The sequence below is a fragment of the Dromaius novaehollandiae genome, chromosome Z, assembly GCF_036370855.1.
Source record: "Dromaius novaehollandiae isolate bDroNov1 chromosome Z, bDroNov1.hap1, whole genome shotgun sequence".
Classification (NCBI taxonomy): Eukaryota; Metazoa; Chordata; class Aves; order Casuariiformes; family Dromaiidae; genus Dromaius; species Dromaius novaehollandiae.
In genome coordinates this window covers 16,811,055-16,824,949 of record NC_088132.1, presented here as the reverse complement: position 1 = coordinate 16,824,949, position 13,895 = coordinate 16,811,055, and the positions used below count along the sequence as shown (strand labels likewise).

Here is a 13,895-nt window from a genome sequence, read left to right as displayed (position 1 = left end):
CCATCTTCTATTTTAAAAATAGAATAGAAACAGTTTGTTCTCACACACTCCTGTCAGGTAGACTACCTTAAACTTAGGAAGTCTTACACATACCAGATGGAAAATTGCTCAGCTTTTCTGACATTAAAATACTATCTCACCCTCATCTTTCATGTAAATTGGAGGCTTACAAAACTGACACCACATTCAATGTCACTACCTTGTCAACAACATGTTTTCTGAACAGTTAATCAAAGCACATGTCTCCTTTCTTGACAAAACAGAAGAGTCACCTACCAGGGTTCTGACTAATCTATTTCTCACCATATTTGAAAAGAATGTGTCAGGAAGGGCTTTCTGAATAGGCAGACAGCATTAGTGATAACCCTGAGCTATGTGAAAACACACTCTCATCTTCCTTGTTTGCCTCTACAGCCATGTCAGTTCAGGGAATTTAATCTGTTATGGATAAACCTGGTTAAAATTCTCCAGCTACTAACAAGGAATCTCCTTTGAACCATGCAAGAAAAGAAAATACTGTTACCTAAGGAGAGTTGTACTACAAGTCATCACAAGCATCACATTATACAACACAGCAGCAGCACGCATGAAAATCTTGAACTGATTGCAGACACTGCCAGCATTTAGTCACACTGTGTTTTGAAACACAGACGCTCTAGTACAATCAAAAATTCCCTACCATCTTATAGCTTCTTAGGAGGCAACAGAATATTCCAAGGAAAGTACCACAGACCTTCCAATTTACTTGCAAATCAGATGGGTGAGAATTAAAAGATTCCTGGTGTAGCCTGAAGGTATCAACATAAAAATCACAAAACCCAACAACTTTTAGGTCTTTTGGTAAGTGCTAATTATATGTAACCCAGCAACCCAATCATGACCAAAGTACTTCTCTCCTGGGGTTATAGCTCCCTTAAAAAGCTAAGGCATCAGGGTTAACCAGTCATAAAAGAAGGTAAAAAATAATCAGAACACAGAGGTTTCAAAAAGTAGATAAACAAATAAAATCAGACATATCCTGCTGAAGTTGAGGGTTCATATACATGGAGGAAAAGCCACAGGAGATATGCAAGAAGCTATCCATGACAACTACAATATTTGCCTGAGTTTGGTAAAACATTTTTCAGTGCACTACTGAAGCACTGTAATTACAAAGTCACTAGCTCTGCATGCTTTGCTATTAATTTATTATTAAGATTTTCAAGAAACATGGCACAAATGCATTTGGCTAAGACCAAAACAATGCTTTGATTAAAATTGTAGCTACTGAAGTATTTAACAGGGATTTACAACTTAAGTTAACTTTAACTCAGTATTCACCTAATCTAGATCATAAACATATATGCAATACATTAATTTTTCACTCATATAATTCAGCTGAAGGAATAAATCAACACACTTAGCTTAGAAATTAAAAGAAAATTACTTTCCCTTGTAAAATCAGTTTTGCGTATAACATATTATTTGGGTAAGTTACATTATAAATGACTTTAACTGACTCCACAAGATTCCACTGATTTTTTTTTTTTTAACTGTCTGATCTGTTGATTAAACCATTAAATCCATTTACGAGGATATTTTATTGCAAATTACTGGTATAGAATAATTGCACCACCACAGTGTACAAAACATACTTACCTTCTGTACAAAAGTACATACATTCAAAATTCAAATTCAAAGACCTGACATATCTGATCAACCTATTCTGCAACAAAATTCAGTTCATGGTTTTTTATTCTACCTACCAATTTTTAAAAACAGCTTTCTAGATTTTTTAAAAATCTTCATTTTGAGTTAAACTGAAACTATAAGCAAATAGTTTACAGTTGTTCTATAAACAATTCCTCTGTAAAATATTACACCAAGCCTACTTTATCCCTGTTTCTCAGCATCTCCAGCAGCTCTCCCAAACCACCTACCATTGCCTGCAGTCAAATGGCCTTAACTGCTAGACATTTTTATAAAATGAACTTAGGCTCACTAAAACCAATTTAAAGTAGTAATTTCATATAAGATTACTTTGAGGGAGAGGAGAAACAGAAAGGGTTTAAGGTTATGATTTGGAAACAAATCTCAGATGCTAAACTTCAAAGACCTATTATAATGATTCTATAACCTCTAGAACAGTTCCTCATCTGTCATATTTCATTTTTACAGTTAGTTTCTCTAATACTATTTTCTCTCTCAGGCTGAGATCAAAGATTTCTCTTTTTGCTAGTGTTATCCTTATAAATTGTTACATGGCAGTTTGTTACATGGCACCACTAGCTGTCCCTGACAATGAATATTCACATAAAACTTAATTTCAAGACACTTCATTTATTATTGTATTTCAAGTTAGAAAATTTGATTTTCCATTTCATGTTCAGTTTCCCATATAAAAATCTGAACAACCTTTGAGAAATTTTGTATATAGTATATTTCCTTTATAAAAACGGAAAGTTGCTTTACATAAAGTGGGGAGTGATTTAGCTTCTGCATGCCTCAAACTGGCATGCAACTGCAGAATAATATTTATACAGACTGATAAGCCAAGTCAGCACAGACTGGAAACACTTCAATTGTTTGAAACATGTAAAAGGTATGTAACAAGATTGTCTGTAGGACTGATGAAGTTTGCCTAGATCCAACCCTACCTGCCACAAATGACACACACACAGTCATACTTCTATATAACCAATACTGTTATCAAGACACCAACAACTGCTAAAATCACAGAGGAAATTCATTCAAAACTACCAAATTTGTTATATTTTGGACATTCCTACTATCAGAACTGCTCTCTTCTTTATGACATATTCTGATTCATAGCAAATTCGTGCAAGAAGAATTTTGCCAACATAAACATTGTTTGAGTGTACTGGCTTTGCAGCGCTACATGCTCTGCCTTACAAAAAGTACAAAACCTCCTAGAAAAACAGAAAATCAAAAGAAGTGGTACCTTGTGATTTAAGCACTAACAACTCTTACAAAAGCTTCCAGCCATCTCAGCCTTGTCCACCAATTCAGAAGGAAATGAAGTTATGAATCCCTTTGAGAACAGGTTGTATAATGTTGCCATAGTAGCTACCAGGCAGAAACCAATCTTTAAAAGAGTTTCTCTGCTTTGATTCTACATTGATAAAGGCTCAACAGGATAAAACATTTTCACAGGAGATACAGAATTAAATACAAAATCACTGCAGATACAATTTACAAATCTTGATGAAGAATGATGAAACAAAAGAAAGATAAGAACTGCTTAGTATGAGGGACTATCCATACAAAATTATTTTTAAAATAGTCAAGGAGCTAAAAACCAGCTATACATACAAAACAGGAGCTGGTACCCCAGAAAATCAGAAGCCTTGAGAAGGGTTGGTGAGATCGCAGAAAACAAGAAACATCATATCACAACAAGCACATCTTCAGATGATGTAACAGGAAAGAGGACTAACTGGATTCCTGGATTAGCAGGAATAGGATTCTCTAAGTTTGTGATGTAGGTTAGAAGAATATCATACACAGCCTGGCCTCCATATTTTCCTGCAAAACTGGAGATGGTGCAGAAGACAGCCAAAACAAATAAAACTATTAAGACAGTTGAGCTGAAGAAATCAATCGATTTAAACTTTATCAAAAATAAGACTTAAAAGTAACCTGATTACAGTTTATATCTCCCTAGAGCTGGTGAGAGGAAAGGAAGAGAAAAATATAACTTGAACAAATGGCTGAAACCTGAGGCAAGGCAAACTCTCATTAGAAACAAGGAAGAAAAAGGACAGACCAGCAATAACCACAGAAATAGCTAATCAAAATATTCAAGGAATTTATTATTCCTAATGAATTCAAACTATATTGGGAGCTTCTCTGGAAGGTGAGCTTTAATTAACTGAAAAGTAGATTCATTAGAAGAATAACTGAAAAATTTTACAATCAGATGTCTGATTACACATTTTAGTCAGACTCTGCCAGGCCTAAAGAATTCCAAGGAACAATAACACTTAAGCCAGAAGAATCTTTGTGAAACTAGCCCATACGCATATAAACTACCGACTCAGAGTATACAACTTCAGTCATTACAAGAAATTCCACAGCACAGAAAAAAATGGTAGAGCCCCCAAAAGATTTAAATCATTAAAATGCAATTTAAACAACAGTTCGTAATGAAATAGCAAACAAAAGACGAAAAACAAAAGGGTAAGATGCTTAAACATAACAAAATGTTAAGTACAGAGTCAGCAGCTTCACATTTGTGACTTACTAGAAAAGCAGTAACTGGAATTACAAGCCCTTCTTTTAACTTCATTTGCACCTGTACTGAGGCACTTGGGAAGCCAAAGACAAGCCCAGCCCTGCACCACCGACAGCCCAAAATCAGAGATCCAGAGAGTGTGTGTGCATGCACACATGCTTAGAATGAAAAGATAATCACTTTAATACCCAGAATTTATTGAGATTAACTTATTTTCTTCCAAAATTCCTGAATGATGAATTCAGCATACTTCTGCAATAAAAGAAAAACATGTGCACAAAATGCATTTTTGAATTATTTTACTACAGATTGCTGTTTCTGGGCAAATGTAACAAATCAATGGCATTCTTAGATGTAAACAGGAAACCTTCTTTTAATTTCCTGCCCTGTCGTATTTACTCACTTTACTTCCTGAATGATTAGGAAAAGAAATAACCACACACAAGCAGTCCTATTATACTTAATACAGCAGTTTCCATCCAAGGTTATTCAACCACTAATAAGAAATTATACAAGTTGATGCTACACAACTGTCAGGACCAACGTTTTGCAGAGTTGTACCATAATATAATTCTAATGTTTTCTAGCCTCAGCTGTAATTTAACCATCCAAACTACATCTCAGGTCAGCAAAAGAAAGCTTCCAGACAAAGGACAGTGTACCCTCAAATAACTTGAAAAAGATGGCAGCCATCTGACTATAACCTCAGCCTCACAATACTTTTGACAGGAACAGTTTTGCAGCCTGGTGCTCTCTGACAACTTCTGACACAAGAAGAAGATTGGAGAGATTAGGTTGTCAATCAAAATGCTACTGTTATTAAAAACTGTTGCATTAAATTCACTAGGAAAACCATTACGTATACACTTACCACAGGCTTTACAAGCAACAGCACAAATCTCTTCTGCAACATATTCTCCAGCTGGAAATTGCAGATAATCTTCTCCTGTCTTCCCAGGGGAATGATAAAGGCGCACTTGAAGCAACGGTTCAGTCTGTTTGGGTGCACTGGCATTGCCAAGGATGTCACCATTTTGGTGGACAGTAGAAGTTGCTGTGCCTTCCATGTTTGTCATTGTAAGACAGGCCATTGTTGGTTTTGGTTCTGTTCAGAGCATTTGCCTAAAAGAAACATAAGGAGTAGTCCTTGACTAACTGTATTGGGTTTTGCATGTAATACTCTTATCTAATGATAGTACTGTTCTGATGCATGGAAAACATGAACACCTACTGACTGAGGACTAGCAATCAGCCTAATTAGAAGGTTTAGTAAAAGTGAGTTTCATTTTGACTTACTATATAGTCCCAACTCTGAAAAGTAACTGACAGAAAAACAAAGGTAGTCCAACTGGAGTATTTATTGTCTTTCACTGAATTGTATACAGCGCGTGCTCACCTGACATGCTAGTTAAACCTGACGGCCAAAATAATCTCTTAATGATACCTGCGCAACTTATTATAATGTACAGATACAAGACAAACAACTAACCAGATCACAAATTAGCACTGATAATGGGAAAAAAGGGTAGGAATATCACCTTTCAGTTGTGTTTTATTCTTAGGCAGACACAAAATAAAACGTGTCAGCTGAGGCAAGACTCAAAATGAGTAAGTAGACGTGACATGTCTTCCAACCTGTGGTAGATTCAAAACAAGATCTCCTCTTCTCAGGCTAATCATGTAAGTCTATTTCTTAGTAACTCAGACTAAAAATCCTCTCTCATAAATATAACCAAAAAGACATGAACAACTTTATATAGAAGCATTGATATGTTTGATAAGTTTAAAAAAGAAAGTGAGATTGACAGCATACTCCAAAGGCCAATCTTTGCTCTGTTGTGACTCCATCAGAATTTTAATCAGTATAATCCATGCTTATGATAAAAGCTTTGATCACAACCTGTAAGGCTTGCTTTCATTAAAACCATATACTAAATAGCGACCACCAGGAATTCAAAATTCCATATCAGCTACAGGTAGTAATAGCTAGAAGAGCTATAAACAAGCTGACAGTCAAAGATTAGATTCACAAATGTTACCTTTTAAGTTAAAAATGAATCTACCGTTTCACACAGGTAGATGGGTGTTACATTCTTAAAGTGCAATTTACAACAGCTTTTGTTTATATTGAATTATATTGCTTTATCGTAAAAGAGCTGTTTGGAACACAATTTTTTAATTTTCTGTTCAAGATCACAATATCCAAGGAAAGGATGAGCGTATAATTACACATTCACAGGGGTTAAAGATGCTCTACAGAACTAGATCAAAACAGTTAAGTCAACAAAAAATGACTAAACACCTTAAAGGAGGAAAACATTAATTTCATAAGCTATGCTATAGATAAAAATATTCAATTACACATAAAAGAGGAGAAAACTATGGTACCTTGATGGTAATTCTGAAAAAAGTCACCATCACTACAAGAAAAGTGTATCATTTTAATTCCTAAACTGAAGCAACACAAAAGCCAGTATATCACAGAAACTGAAACCTGCATTTCAATGTGCAAGTATCACTCAAGTAGGCATGAGTGCCTACTTGTGCCTTATCCACAGGGCATATGGGTCCCCAGGGTCTTAGCCATAGAGCCAAATACTTTAAAATGTAAAGATTTGTGCTTTTAACCGCAAAGGCAGCACATAGCAGCAAGTAAATGCTCAATTAAGAAAGGAAAAAAAGAAAAAAGAAAAAAAGGAGGGAGAAGAGGCCTTCTCTTGAACCATGAAGAAAATCATGTATTTTAGAAGAAAATAACCATCGCATCCCTGGAAACATCACCATACCTAAAAGATATTTTACTACTTCTTTGTCAACAACATGCAAGGCAGTAATGTTTGTGTCTGGCCACTTCCTTGTACAAAACGTCATACTTTTAATCTCCGGAGTCATTCTCCTTTAATTAGCATAGCAATTTTCTAAAATACTACAATAATAATCCTCTATTGAAAACAAGCCTTCACTTCTGCCACTTTGAATTGACAGATCCTTCCATTTTGGTTATTTTACAAGGCACAGTGTTATTTCTATGGGATGCTAAATGGAAATACTACTGTCATGCTCCCAGTTTTATACAATGATCTTGGCCAATTTCAAATGAACTAAACAGACCTGAAAGCAACATGCTTGTTTCTGGCTCTCCTTCCCAGACTTTGTATCTCTACATATACACTTGCCAATTCAAAAAAAAAAAGTCATCATCGCTTCCTTGTTTCTGTATGAGGGGAAAAAAGACCAAAACAAACAAGGGAAACTTGCTTAATCATATCTAAGAACGTGAAATCAAGTATCTACAAAGTACAGTCGAAAATGTACAGTAAATATCACAGAATACCCTATTTTCCTCTATTTTCTTTGTTGCTCTAATTTTAAGGGTTCCATGAGATACTACTGTGTGAACAATCTTCAGAGATACAATCTGTATATTCATATCATCACTTCAATTTAAACCATTTTCAAGTTTCAGCATTGTCTCTCATGCAACAGTACAGACAAAACAGACAGGTGAAAGCAAGTAATGAAATCTCCCTGAATCAGCTTCTTCACAGAAAAAAAGAAAATACATCTTCTAGGCATTGATCTTATACATACAAATGAAACAGGTCTACTAGTGAAGTTAAAAGAGCTATACACATGCAGTAACTGGAACACATGGTTGCTATTCACAGGAAAGTGATGTGAAAGAGCATTTCATATTATGTAAATTGCTTTCACCTGTGTTTCTTAAGAGACAAGCCACCACTGGATCCTGTTATTTTTCCTCTCTTTGCTCCATTGAGAGATCATTGTTTCAGCCCAGAAACATTAAACATGGCAAAAAATTAATTCCTCAGCTTTTTCAATGGTCAGAATCCTAGGTTACATTTCAAGTGTTTCTGAACTTGGAGACGTTAACCAGCCTGTTAGGAGAACATAATTTGAGTATCATTTTCTAGGGTATGCATAACAGACTGGTTATTATACTGTAAAATAAAAGAGCTTACATTTGTATAAAGTATTTCCGTAGCTGGCATAACAGATTTAATACATCTAAAATAGAATACTTTTCTAGGTAAGTTCTTGACAGTACCACAGAGGTATTGTTTGTCAAACAGCAGCAATGTACCAAGCCCACACACAGCTGGAAGTGGATGTCTGACATATAACCAAAACTTAGTAAAAGTTAAAAACGGCTTGTCTATTCATACATACAAGAAGAATGTATAATATAAAATTTGGAAGGTATATAAATGTTAGTGATTTAGAGATTCAAGTTGCTAACTATACAAGACCTGGTTCTGGAACAGAGGAACAGTGACCTGATCCAACAAGATAATTTTTATATTCTTAATCAGAATAATATTCCAAGTCTGAGAATTTAAAGGATCAGATTAATCATTCCTCACATTGCTCTAAATGTAACAGTCACCAGCATCCACAATTCAACATGTTTACTCGCAGTTCTCTATTCCTGTCTGTAACTCCAAAGCACCTGAGGGCCTGTTTTACTTTCCACACCGGACTGCAATGATTCATATGATTCATTTTACTTCTACCAGGAAGAAATTAGTTAAGTAGTCTGAAGACCACTGTTGATACAGTAAATCTCATTAACATGTAGAAGACAAATTAAAAACCCTATGATTTAATAAAATACAGCATTCGCAACCTCATCCAGAATTGCATTTTTTTCTTCTTACAGCCAATTTGAATTATGGGCTCCACCAGTTTCATTAAATCTAAATTCTCCCCTTGAAAGAACTTTTTTCCCCCTTCAGTTTATGTCTTTTTTTGTGGGATTCTAGGAAAACCTCCAATGCCAGGATCAGAAGTCACACCACTTAAAAATTCACCTTTGGAGGTTCAAAATCAGAGCATTCTCTCACTACAAATAAACCCCTTGGTTGTTGATTACCTTTAATCACTTGAGAAAGCTCTGTAGGAAACAGGAGGCGCATAAGAAATGAAGTCTTTTAAATGAGCACATCACAAGTCACCCACTTGCTGCCGGTATCCACAGGAGGCCAGATAAAGCAGGCATACAGGTGGAACATAACGTATCTGTAATAAAAATACACTAATATTAAAAAAGTTGGTGGCTGTGAACAATATGTAATGAATTATTTAATACTACACTACTACATTGAATATTCATTAAAATCTATGTTTAGCTTCAGATGAAGTGATCCCCTCCTATTTCTTTTGCCTAAATTCCTACTGTCTTCTTTGCCAACAACTTCTTACATTTTTTTTAAAATATACTTTGTCTTTTTGGTTCTACTAAGGAGTGCTCCTCAGTTCTAGTAAGATTCTGGTATACGAAACGGACACCTGACCTGACCCTATTCTTTTGCACTCACCATGTTCTTTTCTTAAGTACTTAAAAGTTATAAATATCTTTTACCACATGAACTGTTTGACAAACTGTATCTGTAAATATGGCATCAGTTCAAGAAAATTGTTGGTATTACATGAGAAAGGAGAAATTACAAGGAAAAGAAATTACATTAAGCAAGAGATGGTATGTTCACTTCATGTAGTAACACCTCCTTTTGACAAAACAATCAATTCTAATTAAAAATTGACAGCAGCTACTCCTTTCAATTCAGTTGAAAGTTAACACCAACTGCCTTGTAGCATGAAGGACAAGGGCACCTCTATCCTTGCCTTTTTTGCACAACATGTCTGCAGTTGCAAGAAACACCATTTGAAAGAAAGCATTTAAGCACAACAGCAGCTTTCTGCATCAGTAAAAACAGAAAAAGTTCCGTGTTGTGACCCTCCAGACACAGGAAAGAGCATCATAAAGAAGCAAAAGTGAATTTTAAAACTGACTAGAAGAAAAAAAAATCCATTGGAAGTTCAAATGGGGCAGAATTCAGAATGGGAGTACTCTGCAAATTTTGGATTGATGACTCTCCAGACAGAAATCTTCCTGGACAGGAGAGAACAGGAAACCAACACAATTTCTTCAACAAAATCTGTCTACGGAGTCTTTCATCAATATCCCAAGAAAAAGGAACCCATCTCAATGAACAGTAAATTCAACTTCTCTCTCTGTGGAAATCAAACTGTTTTGAAAATGATTAGTGTTTTTCTCCTTACAATATCGGCTTTAGAGATGACCAGTTTTGCCTTGTTTGGACAGCTGTGCATTTTTGTGTGCACCTCCAGGGATGCCCCTTCAATTGCTGTCTAGTCAGCCAATTAAGATCTTATCCAAAGTCCACTAGAAACAATGTGACTTTTCCAGATCTGTATTAAAATATAAAAGACAACTGCTCAGGGCAGAGCAGTCTATCACTGACCAGTCCAAGCACACTGATCTGACAGCACCAGCTTCAAGTGAAGCACAGAAACACTACCTATTCATGCAGGTTCCAGGCTGAGGGTATTGCTGAGTATTCTAAATTACTTCCTGGTTTAAAAGTGCTATTCCATCCCCCACTGAATTTTTCCCTTCATCTCATTCACAACTGCCTTGCATTCATAACTCCTTGTCTGACTTTTGACTTCGAGCACGAGTATGTGAAGATTCACCTGATTGCAGCGAATTGTGTACCTTTTCCACAAACATCAGATCAATTGCACAACATCATCATTAGCTATACGAGACAGCTGCCAATAAACAGATGGAACAAACCAGGTTGAACTAAGAACTCAACTCCCTTCCACTCTCTGGGTAGCAGTGCCCAGTGGAATGAGGCAACATTTTGAATGTTGCAACACTTTGAATGATGATAAGCTGAGTGGCATTTCAAATGCAACAGTTGCATAAAGCAGCCCAATATCCAGCTTATCATACTTCATATGCCAAATAGGAAAATGACCATTTCCTTATGAGAGAACCGGTCATAGCCTGGGACAAAAAGCAAAGAAATTCAGAGAGGAAAAATTGGTTTATTGTGGTTATCACGACATCTTAAGAAGAAAATTGAAGCACCTTTTCTGCACAAATCTACAGATCTTCCTATTAAAAATAGGTTCAGCACCAAAGCCTTATAAAAATACCCAGCTTGCACACTTTGAGGCTGATTAAGTCTTACCTGACGCAACATACTCTATTAGCAGCAGACTTCCTAAGATTCTCACCTATACTCCTGTTCATACTAATCTGACAACACACCATAACGCCAACAACCTTGTTTCCCCATTTGCTTTCCTTCTGTTTGCTCTAATCTAAGTCAGCTTGTATTTCTGGCAGCTGCAAGGATTTAAATGCCCCATTCCAAAACAAACTTAGAGTCTAATTAAACTCAGTTAAAATGAATTTCTCTATCATCTATCCAATTGCCATAATTTGTGAAGAACAAAACACAGAATTTGTTATGCTGAGCAAAGGAGATTCTACAGCCTGAAACAGTCACTTCTCAGTAGGCTTTTACAATCCCTATGAATACAATTAGTAGTTCTATTGTGGCTATGTCACTGAGTACCTTTAATATTCAGTTCATAAACTAGTGATGAGGAAGATCAAATTAGCCCTTTCTATTCACAAGTAAGATCTGAATACATAGGCTGTCTCCCTGTCATTGTCAGGACAGCTTGCATAAACTTGAAAATTACAAAAATGTACACAATTTCCATCCGCAGGTACTCACACCCTTTCTTCAAAGAGTCTGAAAGAACATTATCACTAAACCCTTCTCAAGTTATGGTAGGTATGTAGGTAGGTAAGAGGCTAGAAATATCTCACAAAAAATCCTAACAGGTTTCACATTAGTAAGCGCTAATGGGAGAATATCAGTAGGTTCTAAAGAATATTATGGATCTTCTCACAAAACCATAGATAAGAAACATACTTTTTTAGTCTCTAAACAGACCCAGAACATCTTCAGGGTCCAGTTCGAATATGCAGACTAAAAAAGAGCAATTAAGCATCCAGCATGTCCTATCACACTACAGAAACTTTAAAAACTTAAAAACAAAACAACAGCAGTCCTATTGCACATACAATATGCAGTATCCCTCACGTATTTCCTCTGTGTACATAGCCTGATTATTTTCTGAGACACAAAGGTATAAATACAAGAAAACAAATGCATACCTTTTTGATAAGCAATCAAAAGTAGTTTCTTTAAAGGAACAGTGTGTGCAGAAGTGCCATTGCTCCCTAAAGAAAGGACCAGCAATTCCTAAAAGCATTTGCACAGTCTGAACACACCAAATCATCAGCTTGTATTTCACACACAAAAAAATTCACAGCAACAGATACACATCTTTACACCACAAATTCACCAGAAAACATTGCTCTTACCAATTCTATCAAACTCACAGTGCACCACAATACCTTTAAAAGTACTCAAGCAATCTGGAAAACCCAAGAACCTTTTTCATTGCTTAGACAACAAATCCTAAGTTTACAAATACAGTTACAATCTGTGCTTTAATTATATCACCTTCTGCACTGAGAATACTCTGCTCTACTTTCTCAGGTAATATTTGTCCTGACTTCAAAAATAACTTTGAACAGAAACATAAAATATTGCCTTAAAACATATTCAAAGACATTTTCTAGTAGAGAAAGGATATGTCTCCAGTCATGGTGATCTTTTTCTAATACATTTTGCTTTTTAAGGGACCTAAAACTCGTCCTGCTGCAAGGTTAAGTCACAGACACAAGAAAAATAACTACTTGTATTAAGAATAAGTACAGAAATGTACATGACTCTGAATGAATTCTCCTGTTTAGTCAGCTGTACATTAATATCACAGAAGGATTTTTAATGTATCAAGATTTGAATGTACATGGTGACAAGCAGATGCAAAAAGATGATGATAGATCTCTAACTTCTCAATGACAAAACACGTGCTAAAAAAACCTGGAGAAGTGAAGATAACATTTGCTTACAGTTTTCACTTGGCAAACCACTGTCTATATCAGCAATTCAGCAAGCGTCCATGAACTTTTGCACAAGGAAAGAGTCATGATCCCAGCCTGGTCCAGTTATATGAACAGACTAACCCGACAGAAGCAGTCAGTATGAGGATTTGAATTTTTTCATTCCAATTAGAAATAAAAAGAATGAGATTTCTAAGTTCTTCATATGAGAATGAAGCCCTTACTTTAGCTTATCCCAGGAAGAAAGCAACCTATGGGTGCTGTCTGAAAAGCAGAATGAACGACAGATTCTAGCAGCCTGGTCTTCACAGTAGCCTGCCAAGTCGGTGAATTGCCAGAAAAGCAATCAAATCGGAAACCTGCCGACAGGAACAGCTCTGCCTAGGTTCCATCACAATTTTGGCAAAAGTTGGTCTGTATCTGCAAAACATTTCAATTTCACCATGCTGATAAATTTCAACAAGACAGTATTTCATCAGAAAATTTCCAAGCAATTCAAATGGTTGCCCAATTGTTTTGGCTGAGTTTGTCTCCCCAGACAGAGTGATCTGAGTCGATTCAGAGCCACCATTATCTGCACAGCTTTATATGCACAGAGGACACGGGAGCAGTGGCCACAATAGGTCAGAGAGACCTTTGGCAGGAAGTATGTGAAAAATGTCTTCAATTTCCCATGATTCCCTTACGCAAATCTCTCAAATTCTTCTAAACAACACAACAAAAGATGACAGCAGCAAATATAAGACAGGAATGAACAGGTCAGTCTGCATATGCTTGCCTGCAACTGAAGTGAAGGAAAAAGACCTCTAGAACATTCTCAACATTTCAGTTTTTTCTTGC

The 13,895-nt window shown here is 36.0% G+C and overlaps 1 protein-coding gene across 6 annotated transcripts in view; it reads right to left on the bottom strand.

Annotated features, from left to right (window-relative positions):
- The window catches only part of JAK2 (Janus kinase 2), a 98,980-nt gene that overhangs the window by 43,856 nt on the left and 41,229 nt on the right, over positions 1–13,895 (bottom strand). For 3 of the 6 annotated variants that reach the window (XM_064502884.1, XM_026097458.2, XM_064502882.1), the window contains 2 exons: positions 9,129–9,274; positions 5,106–5,356 (listed from right to left, as the gene is read on the bottom strand). In XM_064502884.1, the coding sequence (XP_064358954.1) occupies positions 5,106–5,325 (220 nt within the window). In that variant the 5' untranslated portion in view covers positions 5,326–5,356; positions 9,129–9,274. Of the gene's footprint in view, positions 1–5,105; positions 5,357–7,345; positions 7,440–7,948; positions 8,134–9,128; positions 9,275–13,895 lie in introns of those variants that run through there. The other 3 variants (XM_026097460.2, XM_026097461.2, XM_064502885.1) reach the window with 3 other exon arrangements.